This window comes from Lissotriton helveticus, chromosome 5_1 (genome assembly GCF_964261635.1).
Source record: "Lissotriton helveticus chromosome 5_1, aLisHel1.1, whole genome shotgun sequence".
Taxonomy (NCBI): domain Eukaryota; kingdom Metazoa; phylum Chordata; class Amphibia; order Caudata; family Salamandridae; genus Lissotriton; species Lissotriton helveticus.
The window spans coordinates 497355179-497380803 of NC_136065.1; the positions used below are offsets into that span (position 1 = coordinate 497355179).

At 50.9% G+C, this 25625-nt stretch overlaps 1 protein-coding gene across 2 annotated transcripts in view; it reads right to left on the reverse strand.

Moving 5' to 3' along the window:
* VPS13D (vacuolar protein sorting 13 homolog D) overlaps window positions 1-25625 on the reverse strand; it is a 2979414-nt gene that overhangs the window by 1679833 nt on the left and 1273956 nt on the right. Inside the window, exon 40 of one of the 2 annotated variants that reach the window (XM_078642818.1) lies at window positions 12602-12676. The exons of the other annotated variant lie outside the window; for it this stretch is intronic. Coding sequence (XP_078498944.1) covers window positions 12602-12676 — 75 coding nt within the window. The remainder of the gene's footprint in view (window positions 1-12601; window positions 12677-25625) is intronic. 2 annotated transcript variants of the gene reach the window in all.

Genomic DNA, 25625 nt, shown 5'->3' on the forward strand with positions numbered 1-25625 from the left:
ACCTAGTCACTAGTACAGCCCCCTTTAGGAGAATAAAGGTAGGAGCTGGTCCCATTCCAAATTAGATTATCCTGAACAACTCTACAAAGAAGAAACTCTGGACTTCGACGTTCTGCTCCACAGAAGACTGAAAAAATCTCCCTTGTGGCCAAGGAGTGACCACCCTGCAACTGCAGGCACCATCAAGCATCCTAGCGGTTCACTTTGTCGTCCTTCCTGCCAGAACCAGACCTCAGAGCCCAACGAGACCCGGATTCCCAGACCTCTCCGACCTCTACCCACACCTGCAGCACAGCTGAGACCCGTGGGTGCGACGAGACACGTGGGACCGGCCATCTTGAAAAAACTGAACTTCGCTTCCAGCACGACTTCAGAGGCATCCTCGAGTAAGTGCTTTGGGGATTGAGAAGCCCCAGCCCCGAGCAGCTCCTGCACCAAAGACCAGCCCTCCAGCATCCACGAGATCTGCGTGCGGCCCTTTTGCTTGGTTGCTGCTCGACGCTTTGTCTGGTCACTTGCCGGCTGGCTAGTGACTTCCTAGACGACGACCCAAGAAATCTACACCACTGGTCTGGTTGCTCCAGACTGGCCCTTGCTTCCTTCCAAAAGAGAAGTACCCCGGACCCTCCTGGTCCGCACCAGACGCCATCTTCACTCACCGCGTGGGTTGCCTTTGCTAAGGCCAGTTGACTCCTAATCCGGATCCGACACCGCCGACAGCGAGAGCCTGCGTGGGACAGCTCGTGCTTCCATCCTGGTCGTCGAAGACACCTCCTGGTCCACGTGGCTGCAGAGTCAAGCGTCTACTCTTCACCTGATCGCGACGACAACATCTGGTTCCTTCCTGGTTCCACACCGGTCACTGGCTAGTGACTTTGAACATTGTCCCCTCTGCTTTCAGGTCTTCATCTTCCTCGATCCACCCTTGGAACGGTCCGGACATCTTCCTCCTGGTCGCCTGCAGCATCTTTCTTCAAGGCTCCATTGACTTCAACGCGGAAACCCGAAACACTTTCACACCTATGCACCCGCAGCCCGTGGGTGAGGTAACGAGAGCATTTCGGTGCTCATAGGTAGATTGACTCTCCTAGTGCCCAGGTATCCTGTCGTTTTAGTCGTAAGTAGTAGGAACTGTCTTTTACTTACCTTTTCGTAATTTGTTCTGCCCATTGACTTTGTTCCGCATCCCGCGTGTGAGTTCACACTCTGCTCACGCGTCCCGTGGGCCTCCTGCTACTTACCTGAGGTTAGGGTAGTGTAGTCCCAGCGATCCTACAGCCTCTGGGCATCTTCATTTCCTAAATCGTTCTACTTATACCATTTACTTAGTATATGGTTTGTCGTGCCCCTAGGGTACCATTGTAATTTGTGCGACTATTGTATTTTTCTGAAGAGTATTGTTATGTGCTTAGCCCTCTGATCTCATAAAGAGTTCAGAGGTGTTTGTTAGTAATACATTTATTGTTTATTTTCATAACAACCTGTGTGGTGTCCTTCCATCTGGTATTCAAGGGGTTATAGGTGGTAAAACTGCTGGCTTCACATGCCAAAAGAGTTTAGCCTAAGACTGCTTTGTCCATGCTATCATTAGAATAGCTGGTCTATAAGGTTGACTTACAACCAATCACCATAAGGGTTGTTTGGACTGATACAAGGTGATCACTAGAATTAGTGAGCATCATATATCAGGCCAACTTCTCACAGAAGGGTTCTGAAAAAACGTTGGTAAAGTTATAGTCTGTTTAACATGAAAATCAGAGATTACTTTAGGAAGGAACTTAGGGTGAGTACTCATTACAACCTTAGCAGCATGAAACACAGTATAAGGTTCCAGGCAACACAATGCCTGCATTTCACTCACCCTGCGGGCCGATGTAATGGCCACGAGGAACGCCGCCTTCCACGACAGGTGGTGCAGTGAAGCCTTGTGAATAGGCTCGAAAGGTTCCTACATCAACCTGGACAGCACCACGTTCAGCTCCCACGAAGGTGAAGGAAGCCGAACAGGAGGGAACACCTTCTTCAATCCTTCCAAAAAATCCTTTATCACAGGAATCTGGAAGAAGGACGTCTGTGAAGGGCATTTCCTGTATGCAGTAAATGCTGCAAGGTGAACCTTAATGGAAGAGAAATTAAGTCCAGACTGAGCTAAATGCAGAAGGTATGGAAGGATGACATCTTCCTTGTAGGTAGTCGGATCATAGTTCTTAGACGTGCACCAGATGCAGAATCTCTTCCACTTGTAAGCGTACGAAGTCCTAGTGGAAGGCCTCTTAGCCTCCTTCAATATGTCCATGCAATCCTCAGGAAGATTAAAGTGGCCATATTGCACTATCTCAGGAGTCATGACGCCAAACTCAACGATGAGAGGTTGGGGTGCACCATCTGCCCCCCGAACTTCGTGAGAAGGTCCGGCTGACACGGCAGCCGCCGGTGAGGTAGGTGCGACTGGTGAAGCAGGTCCGTGAACCACCACTGTCTAGGCCATTCCGGGGCGATGAGGCTCGCGCCCTGGACTGGGACAGCTTGATGAGCACCACCGGAATCAGGGGAAATGGTGGAAAAGCGAACAGAAAGCTGTTCGACCAGCTGATCCATAACGCGTTCCCCAGAGTACCCTGCTGGTAATACTTTTTCGGCGGTGGCGAACAGATCTACGTCTGGAGTGCTCCACCTGTCGAAGATGTTTCCTAGCACCTCGTCGTTTAGAACCCTCTCGTGGTTTTCTTGCACCAGTCTGCTGAGTGTGTCCGCCTGAGCATTCTGCACACCTGGCAGATGGGTAGCCGTTATCGCCAGTCCTCTGGCTAGCAGCCAGTGCCAGATCGCCTGCGCTTCCTGTGACAGTGTGCGCGATCTTGAGCCCCCCTGCTTGTTGAGATAATACATTGTGGTCGTATTGTCCGTCTGCACAAGCAAGGAGTTGGTCTGGAAGGACCGATGAAAGGCTTTCAGTGCCAAGTGAACAGCTCTGAGATCCAGTAAATTGATGTGATACGTGGACTCCGCCGGAGACCAGGTTCCCTGGATCTGTAGGTGGTCTGAATGCGCTCCCCAGCCCTGGAGAGACGCATCCGTCACGATAGTCTGAGTGGGGATGTCCTTGTGGAAAGGAACCCCTCTGAGGAGATTCTCTGCTGAGCACCACCATCTCAGGGACTGTTGGGCGTGACGAGACAACTGGATCCTGTCGTCCCAGCACCCTTTCCTCTGGCCCCACTGATCCTCCAAGCATTCCTGCAGCGGTCTCATGTGGAGGCACGCATGTGGAGTGAGGAAGATGCAAGAGGCCATTGACCCCAGTAGAGAAGACACCGTCCTCACTGTTGTAGATGGAGCAGCTATGAGAGCCTGAGCCTTCCGAAGTATCGATAAGCGTCTCTCCTCCGAAGGAGACACGCTTGCTGACAGCGTATTGATGGAGGCTCCCAAGTACTGCAGGCACTAGACAGGAATCGGGACAGACTTGGACATATTTATGTGCAACCCCAGCTGGCCCAGCAGGACGGCCGTCCTGTTGAAGTGCCATTGTGCTTCCTGGAAGGTGGAGGCTTTGATCAACCAGTCGTCCAGGTACGGGTGGACAAACACCTTGTTCTTTCGCAGGTGCGCTGCCACCACAGCCATGCCTGGGTGCAGACTTCAGTCCAAATGGTAGTACGGTGCCTACGAGGAAGCGCAGGAACTCCCGGTGTTTCTGTGCAATGGACACATGAAGTACGCATCTTGCAGATCTATCGCGCAAAGCCAGTCTCCCCTTTGTAGCTGAGGATAGATCTGGTGCAAAGACAGCATGCAAAACTTTTCGCTGCGAACCCATTTGTTTGCTTGTCGCAAATCCAGAATGGGCCTGAACTCGTTCTTGTCCTTCTTCTGTACTAGGAAGAAACATGAGTAAAGGCCCTTTCCCCTTGGAGACAGAGGGACGTCTTCTATCGCCCTTTTTCTTAACAGGGTATCGGCCTCCGCCTGGAGCTCGCGCAGTCGGAACTGCGAGCAAACCGGTGGAATTGCTGGAGGCGGGCTGGTGAAACGAAGACTGTATCCATTGGAAACAATATTCAGCACCCACTTGTCCTGAGTAATATCTCTCCACTCTGCCAAGTAATGTTGGATGCTTCCCCCCACCGGAGCGGGTAACGGACGAGGGGGAAGTAGCACCTCAGGGCCTAGACCCGGCCGGGCCTGTGGGCGTCGAGGAGGACTGCTGGCCGCCTCTGCCCCTCTGTCGCTTCTGGAAAGGCCGTCTCTGGTACTGCTGCTGCTGCTGGCCAGTTTGACGACCTTGCCCTCTGCCCTGGGCACCAAAACGCCTCTGGAAGGGGCGGAAAGTCTTCTTCTGCTCCTTCGGCTTCTCTAACCCGACGGCGGTCAGGGTTTCAGCCTCTGCCTTCATGCGGGCCATCTCCTCATCAGCGTGTTATCCAAACAATGTCGCTCCAGAGAACGGAAGGTTGGCGACCCTCTGCTGGGCCTCTGCTTTCAGCGACGTCAGGCGCAACCAGGCATGACGTCTCAAATTTATCCCGTGGCAGTAGCTATGGGCAGCCAAGGCGACGAATACGCCGCCGCACTGACAACTTGATTGGACACCATCATGCCCTCGTTGATGATCTCCTGAAAATCCTCCCTCTTGTCCCTAGGGAGATGCTCCAGAAACTGCTGTAGGGAATCCCACAACGATCGGTCGTATCACCCCAGGAGAGCCGTGGCACTAGCGGCTTTCATAGACGTAGCAGCCGTACCGCAGACCTTACGACCCGCAGAATCCATCTGCTACTCTCTTTATCAGGGGGTACAGTGGATGATGGAGCAGTAGCATGTTGTTTCCTGGCGGCCGTGACGATCACCGAATCTGGGACCGGGTCCGATCTGAGAAACGCCAGATCGGAGTCTGGAGGTCGGTATTTCTTCTGCAGCCGGGAGGGGGCGAATCTTGTTGACGCCGGCGTCAGTAAAAGCTCCATCGCCGGTTGCTCCGGCACCAAGGGCACCAGGGGTTGAGACAGCTGCCGCTTATGGAGGGTCTCGAAGATCACTGATGTAGAAGGCGTGGGCCCAGTCAGGGTAATACCCAGCTTCGCCGCCCCTCGCAATAACACCTCTTGAAACGACACAATGTCGTCCACTGGCGACACTCTTGTGTGGGGTGAATCTGACAGAGTGGGCGAATACCCCCGAGCACTGGACGAATCCGTATGATGGGATCTCGACCGATCTTGTCTGTGACGCCGCCGGGACCTTGTAGATGAACGACGGTCACTCCTAGAGCGGCGTCTTCGCCTGGATCGCGACCTGGATCGTGATCTAGACCTCCGAGGTCTTGGACGATCCACCGGCCTGGTCGGGGTGGAAGCTGCGGAGGTAGAGCCGGAGTCTTCGGCTGTGGCGTCCCCTTAGGTGGTGAAGGGAAGCGAGACGGACCTTGGAGTAGGCCGTGGTGGAAGAGAGGGAGGGCGATGAGGAGGAAGCGGAGGCGGAGGAGGAGTCTTCGGAAGAGGAGGAGTCCTCGGAAGTGGAGGAAGAGGTGGAGGAGTGGGACTCTTCTGCGGCAACGGAGGAGGCGTAAGCAACCTTGGCTGAGAAGGTGAGTAGATTTGAGAGTACTCCGAGTCGGAAGATCTAACCACTCTCTTCTTCTTTGCAGATCTTCGCGAAGAAGTCCTAGAAGCAGACCTTCTACTAGACGAACGCCGGCGCCGCCGCGACCGGGGGCTCGTGGAAGCAGAGGACAGGCTGACCACCGAGCCTGGGGACGCCGTCCTTGCCCTGGATCGCCTCCCGTAGGTTGACTTCTCCTTTCTAGGCGTCGACCTCTTCTTCGACTTCGAATGCCTCGACGTCGACACATCCCTCGACGACGATCTCCTTTTCCTCGACGTCGAACGACGAGTAGACCTCGACGGCGAGCGGCGGTATCGCCTCGACGGCGAGTGCCGGTGCCTGGACCCATCACGACGTCGATGACTTCTCGACGTTGATGTAGTTATCGACGTCGACCTTGTCCGAGGTCTCGACGTCAGCCCCCTAGACGTCGAACGGCGACACCGCTTCGACCCAGAGCCCTGGGTCGACGGGGAGCACACGGTGGTCAACCCTCTTGACGCCCACATCGAGGCCGTCGACGGAGATCTGTGCTGTTTCCTGGCCTTCTCTTGACTGGGGAGCCCCCCAGAGGCCACAGCCTTGGCAGAGGACTCAGATCTAGCCCTCCCATGCCCAGACCCACCATGATCCTGAAGTTTCCTCAGCTCCAGGCCTTGGAGCCGGATTTTCTCTCTCTCTCTCCTGGTCCTCTTGGAAAAGGAGTGACAGAACTCACAATCTTCAGGGACATGGGATGAAGGGAGACAGAGGATACACACTCGGTGGACGTCCGTTTGGCCTTCTTCCTGGCACACTCAGGGCATCTGTCGAACAATGCAGGCATTTTCAACAGAAAGGTGGCAAAAAACTGGCAAAAAACCCCAGCAAATGGAAGAAGAAGTAGGTAGACGTCGAGTGAAACACCCTAAACACTTAAAAAGTGTCAAAAATACGAATTAAATCCAAAAAAGGAGAGCTCAATGCTCCAGGGTCCTGCTAGCAGGAGCCGGAAAAGAGAACTGAAAGTAAAAGGACTTGGCTGTGCATGTTGGGATACCGAGGGTCTCTGGAGAGTTCCTTAAAGGCACGGTATCCCTTTTTCAGACACATAATGGCAGCCTATGGAGGCTTGTCTGTCCATCCCTTCCTCTCTATCATTCCAAGAATTTTGTGAAGGGGAAGTTTCTCTATGGATGGAACTTGACACATTATGGTAAATGTGATGTTGGTAAAATATCCTTGGGATTTCTAGTTGAAGTACTGGACAGTGTAGTCTTGTAGGTACAGGCTACATTATTGTCTTTAATTTTCTCTTAAGTGTCTATGCAGGACTGCAATGTAGACAATTTAAAAGATTATTTTTGATTGCTCCAGCGTCCACGCACATGGGCGGGACTATTCACTAGATTATGACTATAACAGAGATCCCCTACTACAGAATCCTTTTTCTTAAACCCTTTAACAGGCTTCCAATTGTACGAGTTACTTACCTTCTGTAACAATGTATCTGGTAGAGACGATTCTAGCCGTAGATTCCTTAACGTAGAATTATCCCCAGGCGTGAGACTGGATCCGGATTTTTTTTTTGCCACAGCCTCCCTGCACGCTGGTGGGCGGCATCAAGCGACTCCGCCCAGGCGTTGTCCGCGTATGTGATGTCAGCGAGGTCACATAAGTCCCATCCTGGGGCACCTACGTCAGTTTTCTTTGGAGAACTTTTCCGCGGCACAACGTGGAGCCAGCAGACTAAACTTTGGGAGTATGGGAACAGTGTGCGAAAGAGCAGAAAAATTGGAAAAAAAGGAATGGTGACGAACAGCCCCATAAGGAACAGTGTCAACACTGCAGTACCCAAAGGCAGGGAAAAGAAGAAAGAACAGAGCACAGCCTTGAGCAGCCACCCTGCCATTATGTAGACACCCCCCCCCCCCGGAGACGAGGAACACATGTAAAAATTTCATGACAACATGTAGCAGGACTACAACCCCAACCGAAAACAAAGAAGGGGAACCAGTCCAAGACAAACAAGGAATGACAAACCTCCAAGACAACCCCATCACAGAGTGTGACAACCCCTCAAAGGAACAAAGGGCAGAGGCACAGCTAGATGACCCCAACCTGGAGCCTAGCAGAGGGGCCAGAACCCGTAGAAATAAAGGGGAGGGAAAAGATTGAAGGTAAGCCCCAATCATGGAGCAACCAGGACAGAAGGGCACAGAAGTACCTATAAATACATCCTTCAATGTGCCAAAAGAGGAGGAAAGGAACAAGAAACAGGACGAATCATCCCGTCAAAAAGAGAGAAAGAATGCACTCACAGAAGACATTGCCACCCACCGGGAGGTGAGTAAAGAATACCAAGCCAAAGGTCATCGCAGAACGGGGAGGAAGGGCGGGCCGTGAAGGAATCTGCGGCTAGAATCGTCTCTACCAGATACATCGTTACCAAAGGTAAGTAACTCGTACATCTGATAGAGACTACTAGCCGCAGATTCCTTAACGTAGAATAGATACCCAAGGCATACTCACGGGGAAGGAGGGTCTGTGAGAGGACCCCACCAGCCTGGACATAACATAGGGTCCTACAGGGGACGAGTCCAACGGAAAGGGCGAGGAGCCCTGTCCCCCCAGGCAAGGGGAACCCCTACAGTCAGAACACCACCGACCACAAGGGGGATGCAGGAAGAAGAAAAGAAGAGGAAGCCCGTTCACACTCAGCAGAGGAAACAAGGGCAAGGCAAGAGGAGGCCGAAGCACCACACGCCCATACAAGGCAACAGATCCTCCATCCAAGGCAAGAAAGAGGAAGAAGATCAACTGAGAGACTCCAAGGAGACGAGGTAGAAAGAAAGCAAGCCCCCCCACCGGGAACACACCCCGCGAAGAGGGCAGCTGAGCCTACCACAACCGGAAGTCAATAGACCAGACAGAACAGCAACGACAGCAAGAAAGCAGGTTGAAGCAGAAAGAGTAGCCCGGGGACACCCATGAAGCCCGGGCAGGCTGCGCCTGAAAGGGGAAGGAACACAAAATCCATCTCAGCCCCCAGGACAGAGAGCAGGAAGGCGAACAAGGGCCCAAGCACACCTCAGGGAGAGGCTCGAACACACGACACAAAAAGAAGTGGAACCAGAGCCATGGTGCCAGGCTGCAGACAGCAGGGCACACCAGGCCAACATCACAGCGACCCCGGAGGATGCCCCGGGGCGACACCAAAGGCATTCCAAACCAACAATGAGGGAATTGCACCTGCAACGTACTTAAACGCCATGTAGAGCAGAGGCCCGAAGGCGACCACAACTCCCAAGCACAGAACAAGCTATATAACAGCTACCACTACCCCACATAGGGTATGTTAAGTCCCAAGACATGGGAACCCTCTTAGGAAGAAACTTCTGCAGCAGAGGACAACAGAAAGATCAGCAGAAACAACCCCAAGCAGGCCGCACCCGCCTCCGTAGGGCCCCGTGGTGGGGAAAGCAGCTCCTCCGTAGGCGACGGCTGCAAGCTAAGGCGGCCATCCCTAAGCCATTCGGAGTAGGGAAGGGCCAGGCCCGGAAAGGAAGAGGGGTTGAGGAGTGGGGAACCTGTGGCTCCTCCGGCGAAAACCGCGGCTGCGGCAACAGCGAGGAACTGTCCTTTGATGACGTCTGGGAAAAAAGCCACGACGCTGCGGCCCGTTTTCGGCGTGGACGACACCAGCAGGCATCCAACCTCCGGGGAAGAGGAGGCGTCCGAAGAAGAATCCATGACCCGACGCCTGTCCGGTGCCGTAGAGTCCGCAACCTGAGGCAGGATGACATCGTTGTCCAGCGCCAAAGGAGACGCCGGACGGGCCTTCTCCACACCACACGGCGCGGGAGACCGGGGCTGGGCCGAGCCGAGGCGGCTAAGGGACGGCGCCGACTCGACCTCCACGAGGCAGTCGTCTGCGTGGAGGGACGAGAGGGACCCGGGGAGTGACAAGGAGTCCCCCGCCAGCCAGGACCCATGACGGGACGAGAGGGCCCACCGACCCCTGGGTGCCGCCAAGGCCGACTCGACCTCCGACAAGGCAGCCGGCTGGGTGGAGGGAGAGGGGCAGGGGAGGGACCAGGGGTCCCCCGCCAGCCTCAACCCATGATGGGACGAGGGGGGCCCGCCGACCCCTGTGGTGGCGCCGCCAGGGCTGGCATTGGCCGGCATCGCAGAGGCGTCACCTCGACCTCAGACAAGATCTCCGCCTGTCCATAGGGCCGAGAGGGGCTCGGGGATGCGACCCGAGCCCCGGCGACCTCCCGCGACACCACATGGACTCCCACAGGAGTTTGCGGCGAAGCAGAGGCGCTGTGGTCCGAAGGAGAGGACCCCAACGGCACCACATCCTCTGGATCTGAGCCCGCCGGAGCCGCTGGTGACGCCACGGAGTGCCCCGCACAACGCAAGGGATCTGCCGACGTCCCAGGAGGGGAAGGAGGAAGTAGAAGCCAGCGAGGCCTACTCAGGTGATGCGGCCCACGTATCATCCCCCTATCCACAGTTTCCCAGTGAGGGGCGTCGAGAGCCCAGATGGAGACATATGCGGTGGCTTTGCAGGCCTCGCTGGCTTCTCCTTCTCCTTCCCCTCGGTGATTCCCTTGTCTCCATCTGGGCTATCGACGCCCCCTCACCAGGAAACGGTGGATAAGGGGACGCTACTTGGGCCGCATCACCCGAGGATTGCCCAAGCCCCCAATAGGCCGGAAACCAGCCTTCGGGGACAAACTGCGACACTTACCGATAGGTGAGCGGCGCTCTTGCGTCTTAGAAGAAGGATGAGGACGACGACGGTGGCTTAGAAAACCTCCCGCAGAAGCTGATCGAGGTGAGGAAGCTAATCTGGACATGCGAGCCGAGAGAAGTTTCATCCGGCGCTAACACGCGCGACTTTAGCTTCAACTGGTGGCACGCCTCGCAATCAGTGGAGTTGTGATGTTCCCTCAAGCACCACATGCAAATGAGGTGAGGGTTCGTCGCCGACATCAGGCGTCCACAAGACGAGCACATCTTAAAGCCCAAAGGCATCCGCACACTGTTCCCACAAACACACGCAATAGCGAAAGGGTAAGGCCTAAACAGGCCCAGAGCACGAACCGGATCCGCGCTACACGCGGAAAAGGAAAAAACTGATGTAGGCGCGCCGGTGTGGGACTTATGTGACCTCGCTGATGTCTCGTTCGCGGACAACGCCTGGGCGGAGTCGCGTAATGCCGTCCCCCCGGCGCGCAGGGATCCAGTCTCACACCTGGGGATAATTCTACGTTAAGGAATCTGCAGCTAGTAGTCTTTATCAGATGCATTCTGCAGTAACCGGGGTTTAAAGAGCAGTTTCTTGGTGATATGATTTTCCCTTTGTGAAGATATTTACATTAGCATTCCAACAAAATGAAATAGTAATATACCTATTAAGTCTCCACGCAGTCAGAAAAGTGGAGTTTATTTGGGATGACCCTACAATACTGGAATGTTTCCTGCAAATTCAACAGGCTTAACTATTAGTTCCCCTACAAAGGGCTGTGGATTTGCACAGTGAGCACATCTCGAGCTTTAATAATGGAAAGTGCAGGGTAAGATAAATCTATTACGTAAGAAAAATTACATGCTCTTTGTAAGAATAGAAGCTTAAGACAGTTGTGGAAGATATGGTGGAAGACTGCAAGCACAACTGGAGACCATTTGTAGTTATGACTCTAAAGGTTCAGCACTTTCCCAGCCCAAAGGCATACCAAAGTACATCTTTTTAGGTGTGTATATTCCTTTACTAATTCAAGCCAGCTCATTGTGTAATGGAAATGCTTAAAGGAGGCGGCCTTAAGTACTCCACAGTTGTGGCATCTCTAAAGAGTGCATTCGTGTTGGCGAACAAGGCTAAAACAATCCCTGGATAAATGCAAAATGAAGATCCTAGGGAAGGGAGTGAGCAAAACGCTGAAGGGCATAAACAGCACCTTTGGCTTTGTACCCGATAACGATTCATAGGTGTGTGCAGAATTCATCTACTGAATCATAGAACATATCCTAACTTAGTTTTCACAACCTACAAATACCAATCATTTCCAATTCATGGTACTTTATTGTGGATCTGGAGTTCTAATGACCACTCTGAGTAGTAGGTCCTGCTTACACAAAAAACAGGATTTCAGTAATCTCATATTCAAAACCCCGTTTTGCTAGCAGGATTGGAAGGGTCCAACAGAATGACAAAGTTAGCACTGCCTATGTTTAGATTTACGCATAAGGTCAAGTTCAGGAACAAAGTATTCTCTTTAATGTCTGATTTACTAGGCCATACCACTGAAGAAAAAGTTTGTAAAACAAAACTGATTTTAATGAGCACACAAGTACAAACTTGCCTTTTGCCAAGAAGAGTACAGATATACTTGAACTAACCGATCTTCATGAGAGAGTTTTATAAAAAGACTAAAAACACCCGAGCTGTTTGGTAAAACTACCGTTCCATACCAAGCATGTCAGCATGTAAGACAACACTTAGAAGAATATCTCTCTAAAATTCGACATTTGTGGCAATTAAATGTTATAATGGTAATTCAGTTATTTACTTATTTAATCTTCATTTAAGATCACAACATGTGATACAAACAAGTTAAATATTGAACTTCCAACCTCTCAACAAAAATGTAGTTCCTACAATAGTCTTACCAAATATTGCAAATATTTTAACAGCACCTAGTTTAAACAGTTTATTGAATCTAATATGTACCCCCTTAGCTGGTTCACCCTCTAGTCAATGCCATTTAATTGACAATCAGCAAAAGAGGAACAAAAAAGATGTTTGAATAATGCAACAGTAACTACACACATTTTAGTTAAAAACATAATGCGGTTGTGTAACTGTTTAAGCAAACAATTGTAAATCCATGTATTTGTATGAAATCTGGTTTTAATACCCGGAAACATGAGTACCAACAAAAGACCAAAAAAGACACATTTCTATGAACATCAGAATAAAGCATGCTGTTACAGTTAAGTACTGTACCTCTAGCATAGATCTGATGTTCTAGATTTGTCAGACTGGCTGTGCTTCTTGTTCTAAGGTAGGACAGGGGAGGGCCTGGGAGATAGGAAAGACAAAGCTAGCACGTAAGGAGAAATTTAAGAAAAATGTTAAAACACACATATTGTACACAGACATGAAGTACTATGAAGAGAATGCGAAATATTCTTTCCCCTAAATAAAATTTGTATGTATTAGTTCAATTACACTTTAGCACAATCGATCTAAAAATCTTATTATTTGTGGTTTAATATTAACAAGTGCTAGTCTTCATGTAAATTTGTATTCTGCTCCATTCAACCTCATGTTTTTCAATCTTGGTTTCTGTGGTGTAGTGGGAAAGCACTGTATTGAGATGGCCCAACCGCCTGTGTTCTAGTCGGCATACTGCTGATTTAAAAAAAAAAAAATCCTACTGCGTGCATGGTTTGTGCATCTGTTTTATCTGTTCTTATTCAATTGATTTTACAACCAGGCATAGTTTATATTGCACGTGAATCATTTTATTGATTAACCATCTTGGAAATGTCAATTTCAGACTACAGAGGATCAAAGACCATGGCTATTCTGTTAAGTTAATAAGAAGGAAAACTACACAAAGTTCACTTTCAAAAAAGAACTTTGGTGTTTGATGGTCAGGGCCTCAATGTGGATGCTGGGCAATTTCAAGGGGAAAGACTTTGCTGAGGAAATTACATCTATTAGAACTAGTGGTACAGGTACACCTTTCAAATGAGGCGATATTTCTCATGGATATCTATTCTACTAAGCACAAGACTACCGACGCAGATAACCTATGGCCATAAAGAAGTTCTGCCATGTACACCTTTTTAATTCACATACCCTAAAGCAGAATCTCAGTAGCTGCATACATGCTGGGATTTGAGAACTGAGGCGGTCTGGAAATGTTCCATGTCATCACACCAAATAATGCATAATACTATTCAACAAGACGTGGCCTATTTTTGTTGCTTATTCCCCACTAGAAGAAACTGCAACCAAGTGGTGCCGAGTGTGACCCTTTCTGCTCTAAAAGCTAATACTCCATTTCTGTTCACATCATAAAATCTTTCCATCAGATTGATGGAGGAAGAAAAACAAAAAACAATGGGAAAATAGTAGAATAAATAATATGAACAAGTTTGCCCGCAATGTCTAAAACTAGTTAATCCTATAGAAATCTCAAAAGGCAACAGCTTCAAGTGACACGTGTATTGAGGTGCCGAAGTTCTCTATGAAGAGAGTGGCAAGGAGATTAAAGATGCAGTGAAGTCAGATCTGGATGCAGGAGTGAATATGGTTAAGTATATCAAAGAAATAGATGACAACTTTCAACACAATTGGAATAGTATGCAAATCTGAACCCAAAGACATTCATTCATCTCCGAAAGGGAAAAAAGGGTGGTATCAAGAATGAAACAATCCCACAATTATGTTACCTACCTTTCTGAGCTGTACTTATAGGGGGAGCTGTGTGTCTATTTGCATAAGTATTTATTAACTCTGAATCTAGACATAAATCAACAGCACAGAATACAGCAGGGTAACAAACCAACAGGAATAAACAACCAAAATAAGCTCAATAGGCAAGAACTTGGTGGCTCTTAGTGATTTATCAAGGTGTCCTAAGCCACTGTGATGTGGAGCAGTATTTTTGGACTAAGGCCTAACGTGATGTCTGAAAAGAAATGATAATACTTCAATTCATGGAGGAAGCTATATATAAGTAATATCATCTACAATCTCAATTTTCTCTACAACAGCCATAGTTCCGTGGAGGAAATTCAGCCAGTTGATTCGATAATGTATTTAAAATCTCATCCCCAAATTGGAGTATTCTTAGCTCCCGCCAAACTCTAAATAAGGCCCCAGATGTTCTTCAGAAAGTTCAGCCTTCAATTCCTTCCGAAAGTGGAAAAGATAAGCTGCGAGTTGGATTCCAGCTTCTACGAGCAAAAGTAGAAAAGGATTGTCATGTGGTCTTCTACTTGTTGCACTTTTTCATCTTGAGCCTGGTGATGTTGTTGCTGTGCCTTTCATCTTGATTTTGCTAACCAATGTGGATATCACTATATTTCACTCCAAGTGAGGTTATGACTATATTTCACTCAGCCTATCACCTTTAAATCATCCTAGGCCCTGAAATCAAATATTCAGAAAGATGTGGACAGATAGCTCAATCAGAAAAATGCTTACAGAGGGCTGGTGAATATGGAGTAGTTTCTGTCCTGTAACTCCAGTTCTGTAGTAGGGGTATCTCTGTTATAGTTATAATCTAGTGAATAGTCCCGCCCATGTGCGTGGACCCCGGCAATCAAAAATAGTCTCTTAAGTTGTCAGAAAATTGCAGAACTGCAAAGACACTTAAGAGAAAATTTAAAGACAAATAATGCAGCCTATATTCACAGGCTACACTGTCCAGTACTTCAACTAGAAAAGTCCACCAAAAATCCACAAACAGCAAAGCCTGTCCAGATTTCCCTTGCTTTAACAGCAAACACCCTCAGAAATGATAGAGAGGAAGGCATAGACAGACAAGCCCCATAGGCTGCCATTATGTGGCTTAAATAGGATACTGTGCCTTTAAGAGAACTTTCCAGAACTTCTCCCAGTATCCCAGAATGCATAGCAGGTCCCTCTCACTTTCAGTTCTTTTTGAAGGCGTACCACGCCAGACCTGTCGCATTCCTCAACTGAACATCTCTCTCCACCGGGGAGGCGGGAGGGCACTTATGACTATAACAGAGATACCCCTACTACAGAACTGGAGTTACAGGACAGAAACTACTCCTTCTGTAGTAGGGGATCTCTGTGTATAGTCATAATCTAGTGAATAGAATGGCAAGCCCATCCCCACACCAAAGCGGCGGTGGAGAAAGGAGAGTTAACGCCACTATTGTGCGAACAGATTTCGCAGCGAAGCCGGCCCAACCTGAGCGTCTGCCCTGGCATCAGCGTCCAGGCAGTAATGCTTAGCAAAGGTATGAACCGACTTCCAAGTGGCCGCCGTGCAGATTTCTGCAATCGGAACATTACGGAGCAAAGCTGTCGTGGCAGCTTTGCCCCTGGTGGAATGAGCCTTAGGCTTACCTCCTAAGGTCTTATTAGCTTTTTGGTAACATAACTGTATACAGGACACAATCCACCTAGAGATAGACTGCTTAGAGGTCGCAAGACCCGTCCTGACAGATCCATAATTGATAAACAATTGGTCAGACCTACGAATATCTTTGGTCTTATCCAGATAAAATTTCAAGACCCTCCTAACATCCAGGGAATGTAACGACCTTTCCGCTGGAGATGAAGGATTCTGAAAAAACGTAGGCAAAGTTATGGTCTGGTTGACATGAAAATCAGAAATAACCTTGGGAAGAAATTTAGGGTGAGTACGCATAACAACCTTAGCAGCATGAAATACAGTATAAGGTTCTTGGCAACACAACGCCTGAATTTCACTCACCCTGCGGGCCGATGTAATGGCCACGAGGAACGCCGCCTTCCAGGACAGGTGCTGTAACGAGGCCTTATGAATAGGTTCAAAAGGCTCCTTCATCAACCTGGACAGCACCACATTCAATTCCCATGAAGGCGAAGGAAGCCTGACAGGAGGGAACACTTTCTTCAAGCCTTCCAAGAAATCTTTGATCACAGGGATCCGGAAGAAGGAAGTCTGCGAAGGGCATTTCCTGTAGGCAGTCAAAGCAGCAAGATGAACCTTAATAGAATGGACAGTAAGGCCAGACTGCGCCAACTGTAGAAGATAAGGAAGGATGACATCTTCCTTACAAGTCGTCGGATCATAGTTCTTCAACCTGCACCAGATACAAAATCTCTTCCACTTATAAGCATAGGAAGTCCTAGTGGAAGGTCTCTTAGACTCCTTCAGTATGTCCATACAATCTGCAGGGAGATTCAGATGACCATATTGCACTAACTCAGGAGCCATGCTGCCAAACTCAAAGACGAGAGGTTGGGGTGCAACATCAGCCCCCCGAACTTCGTGAGAAGGTCCGGCCTGCACGGCAGCCGAATGTGAGGAAGGAGAGACCGGTGAAGCAGGTCCGTGAACCACCACTGTCTGGGCCATTCCGGGGCAATCAGTATCATCCGCGCCCTGGACCGGGACAGCTTGATGAGAACCGTCGGAATCAGGGGAATGGGTGGAAAAGCGTACAGAAAGCTGTTCGACCAGTCGATCCATAACGCGTTCCCCAGCGTCCCTGGCTGGTAGTACCTGGAGGCGAAGCCTCGGCATTTGCTGTTTTCGGCAGTGGCGAACAGATCTACGTCTGGAGTCCCCCACCTTGCGAAAACTTCTCCTAGTACTTCGTCGTTTATGACCCATTCGTGGTTTTCCTGAATCAGTCTGCTCAGTGCGTCTGCCTGAACATTCTGCACACCTGGCAGATGGGTAGCCGGTATCGTCAGTCCTCGAGCCAGAAGCCAACGCCAGATCGCCTGCGCCTCCTGCGACAGGGTGCGTGACCTCGATCCTCCCTGCTTGTTGAGGTAATACATCGTGGTCGTATTGTCCGTTTGCACAAGTAGAGAGTCGGTCTGGAAGGACGGGTGAAAAGCCTTCAGCGCCAAGTGAACAGCTCTGAGTTCCAGGAAATTGATGTGGTACGTGGACTCCGTTGGGGACCACGTCCCTTGAATCTGTAGGTCTCCGGAATGCGCTCCCCAGCCCTGGAGAGAAGCATCCGTCACGATAACCTGAGTGGGAATGTCCTTGTGGAAGGGAACCCCTCTGAGGAGATTCTCCGCTGAACACCACCACTTCAGAGACTGAAGCGCATGCAGAGATAGACGTATCTTGTCGTCCCAAGATCCTCTCCTCTGATCCCACTGATCCTCCAAGCACTCTTGCAACGGTCTCATGTGCAGCCGTGCATGTGGCGTCAGGAAGATACAGGAGGCCATCGATCCCAGTAGAGAAGACACCGTCCTCACTGTCGTGGAGGGAGCGGTCATGAGAGCCCGAGCCTTCCGAAGCAGTGATAATCGTCGCTCCTCCGAAGGAGACAAGCTTGCTGACAGCGTATCGATGGAGGCTCCCAAGTACTGAATGCACTGGACTGGAGTCGGAACCGACTTGGACATGTTGATGTGCAACCCCAGCTTGTTCAAGAGAACGCACGTCTTCTGGAAGTGTGCTTGCGCTTCCGTGAAGGAGGAGGCCTTGATCAACCAGTCGTCCAGGTACGGGTAGACAAACACCTTGTTCTTCCTTAGGTGTGCTGCCACCACCGCCATGCACTTTGAGAATGTTCTCGGCGCAGACTTCAGTCCGAATGGCAGTACTGTGTATTGATAGTGATTGGCGCCGACTTGGAACCGCAGGAACTTCCTGTGTTTGTGTGCAATGGGCACATGGAAGTAAGCATCCTGGAGGTCGATGGCACACAGCCAGTCTCCCCGTTGCAGCTGAGGATAAATCTGATGCAAGACAGCATGCGAAACTTTTCTCTGCAAATCCACTTGTTTGCTTGTCGCAAATCCAGAATGGGCCTGAACTCGTTCTTGTCCTTTTTTCGAACCAGAAAGAACAGGGAGTACAGACCTCTTCCTCTTTGAGACAGAGGTACGACTTCGATCGCCCTTTTCCTTAACAGGATATCGGCCTCCGCCTGGAGCTTGCGCAGCTGATACTGCGAGCCGACCGGAGGAATCGATGGAGGAGGGCTGATGAACCGAAGACTGTATCCATTGCAAACAATATTCAGCACCCACTTGTCCTGAGTAATTTTTCTCCACTCTGCCAGAAAAGATTGAATGCTTCCCCCCACCGGAGCGGGTAACAGTTGTCGGGGAAGTAAGTGCTCAGGGCCTAGACCCGGCATAGCCCTTAGTCGCTGGTGCCGACTGATGGCCGCCTCTGCCCCTCTGGCGTTTCTGGAAAGGTCTTCTGAACTGCTGCTGTTGTTGTTGCTGCTGTTGTCCAGAAGACTGGCCACGCCCTCTGCCTTGACCACCGAACCGGCGTTGGAACGGACGGTACATCTTCTTGGGTTTCTCCAAACCCACCGCTGTGAGCATTTCAGCTTCTGCCTTCATGCGGGCCATTTCATCATCAGCGTGCTTCCCGAACAGGGTTTCGCCAGAGAATGGCAGATTGGCAACCCTCTGCTGAGCGTCCGGTTTCAGAGACGTAAGGCGGAGCCATGCATGTCGTCGCTGGTTTATTCCGTGGCAGAAACCATGCGCCGCCAGAAGAGAAGAGTCGGCTGCAGCGCTGATGACTTGATTCGCCACCAACATTCCTTCGTTAAGCACCTCCTGGAAGTCTTCCCGCTTGTCCCGCGGAAGGAGCTCCACGAATTGTTGAAGGGATTCCCAGAGGGCTCTGTCATACCGACCCAACAAGGCAGTGGCACTAGCTGCCTTCATTGAGGTCGCCGAGGTCCCACAAACTCTCCTCCCAGATGAATCCAACCACCTAGATTCCTTATCTGGCGGAACTGTGGAGGAAGGCGTGGTGGCATGCTGTTTGCGCGCCGCCGTCACAATCACCGAGTCTGGAGGGGGCTCCAGCCTTAGAAAGGCCGGGTCCGAGTCCGCAGCCCGGTACTTCTTCTGCAGTCTGGAAGGTGCCGCCTTAGTCACCGCTGGAGTGAGGAAAAAAACCAGGGCCGGTTCTTCCAGGCCCGGCACCAGTGGTAGTAACGGCCGAGACAAATGCTTCTGATGGAGCGTCTCGAAGATGACCGAAGTCTTTGGAGTGGGCACCATCAAAGTAATGCCCAATTTCGCCGCACCCCGTAACAGCACTGTGAGAAGTTGGCCTGATATATAATGTTCACTATTCTAGTGAGCACTTTGTATCAGTCCAAACAACCCTTATTGATGATTGGTTGTAAGTCAACCTTATAGACCAGCTATCCTAGTAGCATGGATACGAGCAGTCTAAGGCTAAGACTCTAGAGGGCGTGTTAAGCCAGCTGTTTTACCATCACATTACCCCTTGAACACCAAGTGAAAGGACACCACACAAGTTGTTATGAAAATAAACAGATATTTATTCATAACAAGACTACCCTGAACTCTTTATGAGTCAGGGAGCTAAGCACACAACAAAACTCTTAAGAAAATACTTTAAGTCGCACAATTTACACAAATGCCATAGGGGCACGAAAAACCATATACACAGTAAGTGGAATGCGAACTTGCTAGCAGGTAAGTAATACTTTTCTAGACTTAGGAATCGCTAGGCCTACAATTCTAAACACTGGGATTAGATGCAGGAGGCCTGTGGACGTCGTGTGCAGAGTGGGAACTCTCACGCGTAAGGCGGGAAAAGGTCTATGGAGGCTAGCAGTTGCAAAGTTACTGTTCTCGGGCGAACCCGACTAGGTGGGTCGAAAACAAGAGTGGATCCGAACACTTAGGGTGTTGGACTTTGCTGGAGCACCGGAGTACTCAGGTTACCTAGCCCAGGGGCTGCGGCTGCATAGGGTTGAAGTTGCATCGGAAACCCTCGTTGAAGATCCAGGAGCCTGAAGGAAGAGTTGCTGGCAGGCGGCCAGTGAAGAAAGTTCGGAGTGATCCAAGCCTGGATCAGGGAAGAAGAAACCTGTAAGCAGAGGGGACCAAGTTCTGAATCACTAGCCAGTGATTTGAGTGGGCACCAGGATGGCACCGGACGAAGTCACCTCAGCCAGGTGAGTGGGCGCTGCTGGGCTCTGCAGTCTCTCGGACCAGGAGGCGTTGTCGGCGACCAGGATGGAGGTGCGAGCTGTCCCACGAAGGTTCTTGCTGTCGACGTTGCTGGACCCAGGATTGGGCAACAAGTCTTGGCAAATGAAAGGCCCACGCGGTGGACCTAAAATGGCGTCTTGGGTGGACCAGGAGGGTCCAGGGTGCTCCTCTGTTGGAGGGGAGCAAGGGCTAGTCTGGAGCAACCAGACCAGCAGTAGTTGTCGTCGTGGAGCGTCGTGAAGGGGTCACTAGGCAACGGGCAAGCGACCTGGACAACGCGGTTGGCAGCAAAGAGCAGAAGGGCCCCACGCAGATCTCGTGGATGCAGGGGGGCGGAACTTCGGTGCTGGAGCTGCTCAGGGTCGGGGCTTCTCTTACCCCAAAGCACTCAGTCGAGGGTCACTCGGGAGTCGTGCTGGACAAGCGTCGTGCAGTTCTGAAGATGGCCGGTCCCTCGAGGTCTCGTCACACCCACGGATGACAGCTGGGCTGATGATGTAGGTTGAGGTCAGAGGTGCCAGGGAAGCCGGTTCTCGTCGTGCTGGAGCAGTCTTGATCCGAAGGAGAGACTGGCAACAAACCGCGATGCTTGCTTGGTGCCTGCTGCTGCAGGGTGACTACTCCTTAGTCACAAGGGAGAATCTTGGGAAGAAGTCTTGAGTTCCTTTCGTGGAAAGTAGTTTCAGGATTCAAAGATGATCTGATTTGGAAGGGGGCCAGTTCCTACCTTGCACTTAAGAGTATATGGTATGCGATATCATGGAAACGGCTAAGGGATGGATCCCGAAAGCCGCAGACAGGCTCAGCTCATGCCAGAGCACTATCTCACACGATTCCAAGCACTCTGCCTTCAGGATTGTTAAGGCCTGCCATAGGAGTGACTGATAGGAGATCTGTGTGTCCATTTAGGTTTAGATATAGGGATACTATATCTAAAGCAAAGGGTGAGTACACCACCTTGCCCCCAGCTGTCAAGCAGCCAGTTGTGTCTGTTTGGTTAGTCAGTCCAGGGGTGGCATAATACATGCTGCAGCCCCTGGGAGACTTCTGGGTGCACCTCAGCCCTGGGTACAGGGACTTAGAGAGGGCCCAGTGCCAATTCAGTACCTGGGTACAATTTGGAATAGAGAGAACAGCTAGGCTGTGGGTCTGATTAGCAGGCCCACAGCCAGGGAAAGTCGTAAACCAGTGAAGCAAAAAGCAAAAATCTGGGTGATCATAGGATTGCAGACCCTACTCTCCTACAAGCATGTCCTGGAAGGACACCAGATCGTCGACCGGTGAAACCCTCGTGTCTGGCGAATCTGACAAGGTCGGGGAGTAGTCCCTGGTCCCAGACGACCGGGTCCGTGAACGAGACCTGTGTCTCCTGTGGCGCCGTCTAGATCGTGTGGAGGACCTGTGACGCGAATGTTCCCTTCTCCTGAAGCGGGAGCGCGACCTCCCAGCACGTGGGCGCTCCACCGGTTTCCGTGGAGGCGACTTCCGTGGCCTATCCTGGGGCTTCGGGGTAGGCGTACCCTTAGGAGGTGTCGGAAGCAGAGGCAGCGACATCGACCTCGGCGGCCTATGAGGAGGGACCGGCGGTGGAGGCTGCCCCGCAGGAGACGGCGGAGGCAGGGAGGGGAGCGGCGGCTTAGCCGGAGGAGCCTCCTTCGGTAGAGGAGGAGGGGTCATAGGCCTTGGCGGTGTATATACCACCGAGTACACCGTGCCCGATGACTTCTTCGAGGGAGGGGCCTGTGATCCAGACCCCCCAGAGCGTGAGCGACGCCTCCGACGTCCTTCACCAGATCCAGCGTGACTTTTGGCGCCAGAATCCCTCCTGCGCCTCTTAGAGGAGGTTGAGATCCTAGGTGACGCTGATCTCTTCATGCTCGACGTCGAGCGTCGTTTTTCAGGCGTGGAACGGCGATCCCTCGACTCTGGCGTCGAACGCCGTTTCCTCGACGTCGAGTGTTTCTTCCTCGACGACGATCGTCGCCCCCTCGACGACGAGCGGTCAGACCTCGACGGCGAGCGTCGACTCTTTCTCCTCGATGACCGTTTCCTCACGGTCCTCGACGCCGAGGATCCCCTCGACGTCGAACTGGTCGACGGCGACCGGCGGTGTCGCTTCGACGGCAAGCGCCGGTGTCTTCGTCGACGGCGATGCCTCGACGACGACGTCGACGACGACGCCGTCGGCGGTGACTTCGACGGCGGCCTAGCCAGGCCTCTCGACGTCGATCTTCCACGCTGTCTCGACCCGGAGCCCCGGGGAGAAGGGAAACACACCGTCGTCATCCCTCTCGACGTCGTCGTCGATGCTATCGACTTCGACGGAGACCGGGACCTTTTGCTGGTCTTCCTGCCTCTGGGAGCCCCCCAGAGGCCTCAGCAGGGGCAGAGGGAGCCTTCCCAGCCTGCCCAGACCCACCTGCAGCCTGCAGTCGCCTCTCTTCCAGGCCTTGGAGCCTAATCTTCTGCCTTTCCCTCAGGGTCCTTGTAGAAAAGGCCTGGCAGATGTCACAATCATCAGGGACATGTTCATCAGGAAGGCAAAGAATGCAGACGTCGTGTGGATCAGTCTTGGCCTTCTTCCTTCCACATGCTGGGCACTTGTCGAATAAAGCAGGCATTTTAGTATCCCTAAAAGCCTGAACAAACACACAGAAGTGAAAAGGAAACACCAAGAATCAAATGAGAACACTTTTAAATCCAAAAAGTGCAAAAAAATCCAATAAACCCTTGAAAAAGGGAGAGCTCAATGCACAGGGTCCTGTAAGCAGGAGCCGGAAAAAAGAACTGAAAGTGAGAGGGACCTGCTATGCATTCTGGGATACTGGGAGAAGTTCTGGAAAGTTCTCTTAAAGGCACAGTATCCTATTTAAGCCACATAATGGCAGCCTATGGGGCTTGTCTGTCTATGCCTTCCTCTCTATCATTTCTGAGGGTGTTTGCTGTTAAAGCAAGGGAAATCTGGACAGGCTTCGCTGTTTGTGGATTTTTGGTGGAATTTTCTAGTTGAAGTACTGGACAGTGTAGCCTGTGAATATAGGCTGCATTATTTGTCTTTAAATTTTCTCTTAAGTGTCTTTGCAGTTCTGCAATTTTCTGACAACTTAAGAGACTATTTTTGATTGCCGGGGTCCACGCACATGGGCGGGACTATTCACTAGATTATGACTATACACAGAGATCCCCTACTACAGAACAGTTGCGACACAAGTGGAACAATGTGTAATTTATTTAAAGCAACTGAATGACTTTAGATATTTTTAAAGCCCTACATTTTGTCACAGAAATGGGATACAGGCACTAGGATTACTGAATTAAAAAACAAGAAAAGTCATATAAGTCTAGGTGATCTTTTTGTTGGTCACAGGTGGTTTAAACCATTTTGAATGTGTGCCCCATGAATGATACAGTGTTGGAGGTTGCTTCCTGACAACCTTGCACTCTTTGACACCAACATAAATTATAAAGAGCTGATCACCAGACCAGAAATCCTGGGTCCTGTCTAAATATTAACTGACCATCCTAAGAGGATCCACCCAAAGGAGTCTTTCCTTTTCCTTAGTGGGATGAGGCAGAAGATAAAAGGTAGGTATGGTTGTTGGGGGCAGGGCACACAATGCCAGCAGTCCTCTTTCCATGTTCATGAGTGCTTGGGTCCGAGGACAGCCCAGGTAGGTGAACACATGGTGCGGTGAGGGACGAGGGCCGGCGGTGACTGCCTAGCGTGGCACAGCTGGTCTCGCGGAAGTTTGAGGAATTTGGAGGCCGGCAGGCCTGCTTTGATTGGGACTTAACGGCTGTGACCACTGCGCCCTCATAAACTTGGTGAGGACCGCGGTGTGGCGGGTCAAGACCGGAGCCGGCACCAGGCTCCCGCGGCAACCGGTGACTGAGACCCTTTTGGCTATGCAGCCCAGATGGATGCACCGCCCGATTTGGAGACGCAAGCGGACTGTTTCGGCCCAGCACTCCCTCCGGAGCTGGGAACTTTGCTGGTTAGTCTGCCACTGCAGGAGTGTCTTGTTGTCCAGATAGACCAGGAGACCGGACTTCAGCGGATTGGTTGTCTTGCCTTGCCTGAGAGGGTATGGCTGCATACCCGGGAGTGGAGGCAGACAGCTGGTCATTGGACGGCGAGGCTGGAGCTGGCCCTCTGACCTGAGTGAACATCGTGGAGCTCCAGGGGCCACATCTACGCTGTACTTTCCCAGCCCTCCTTCTGGATTACTTGCTTTGGACGCATTGCTGCAGGGGAGGAGAAGCATCCAGCTCGGCAGCTTCTCGTTCTGGGGTGGGACTCGGTCCCCCAGAGTCCTTTGTGCCGTCCAATGGGGAGAAAGGGGCCGCCGAGTGACGCTATTTTAGCACCAGATGAAGCCTGAGACAAGGGTGGGCCCATCTGTGGTTGTATGAGGCTGGGATGGGCCAGCCTTCTTGGCCCCAACATCGTATTAGTGCTATAGCTGGCTGTAAATTGACAGAGGTAACTTTTGAAAATGTATTTATTTTATCATCCCGTCAAGGACTAAATAAGTATTCCTTTGGCGAAGCTGTGCACTGTTCAGATTGACACTAAGCATTAGACATATTGAGATTGAAGCCATTGGAAGACGAAAAATCACACTGGCCCCAAACTCTACTAGCTATTCATTAGACTGTGTCTTGCAAAAGGATGTGGGTGTAATCAGTAAGGAAATCGAACTTACGGAACAAAGACTTTCACTAGTCCCTACTCCATCAATATCTCCCCAGGTTTCTGCAGCTATTATTAGCGACACTGAGCCCAGGGCTTCGGTACCACTGTCGCCAACTGTGAACTTTATTGATAATACTAATGTCTCTGCAACTGCTAGTATAAACAATTCACAAAACCCTGTACTGATCATGGGGGGATTATATGCCCAAAAGCTCTGGGGGAAAAGAAAAAGGGCAGAGTGGATTTTAAATCAAAGGGGCGGTGCCTCGTGTTAAAAAAGATCCAACAAGATTCCTCAAAGGGGAACGTTGCGATAAAAAGAGGTGGATAGATTACGGGGTATCATCGGAGCCATTTGAATTTTCTTTTTTAATAGAGTTAGTTAACTGATATTGGCGACCCTGAAACCTATCTTAGAACGTTTGGGATCTATTGAAGAACAGCACTGTTTTGTGATGAGGGACTTTTTTTTTTTTTTATAACAATTTTATTGCAAAAGGTATAGCATACACAGCTGGTTAGTGCCTATAACCCTGGGGCCGGCAGCGAGTGGTAATCATAGAAAATGCAGAATTGCACACAGCCTGCTTGCCGACATCCCGGAGGTTGGGC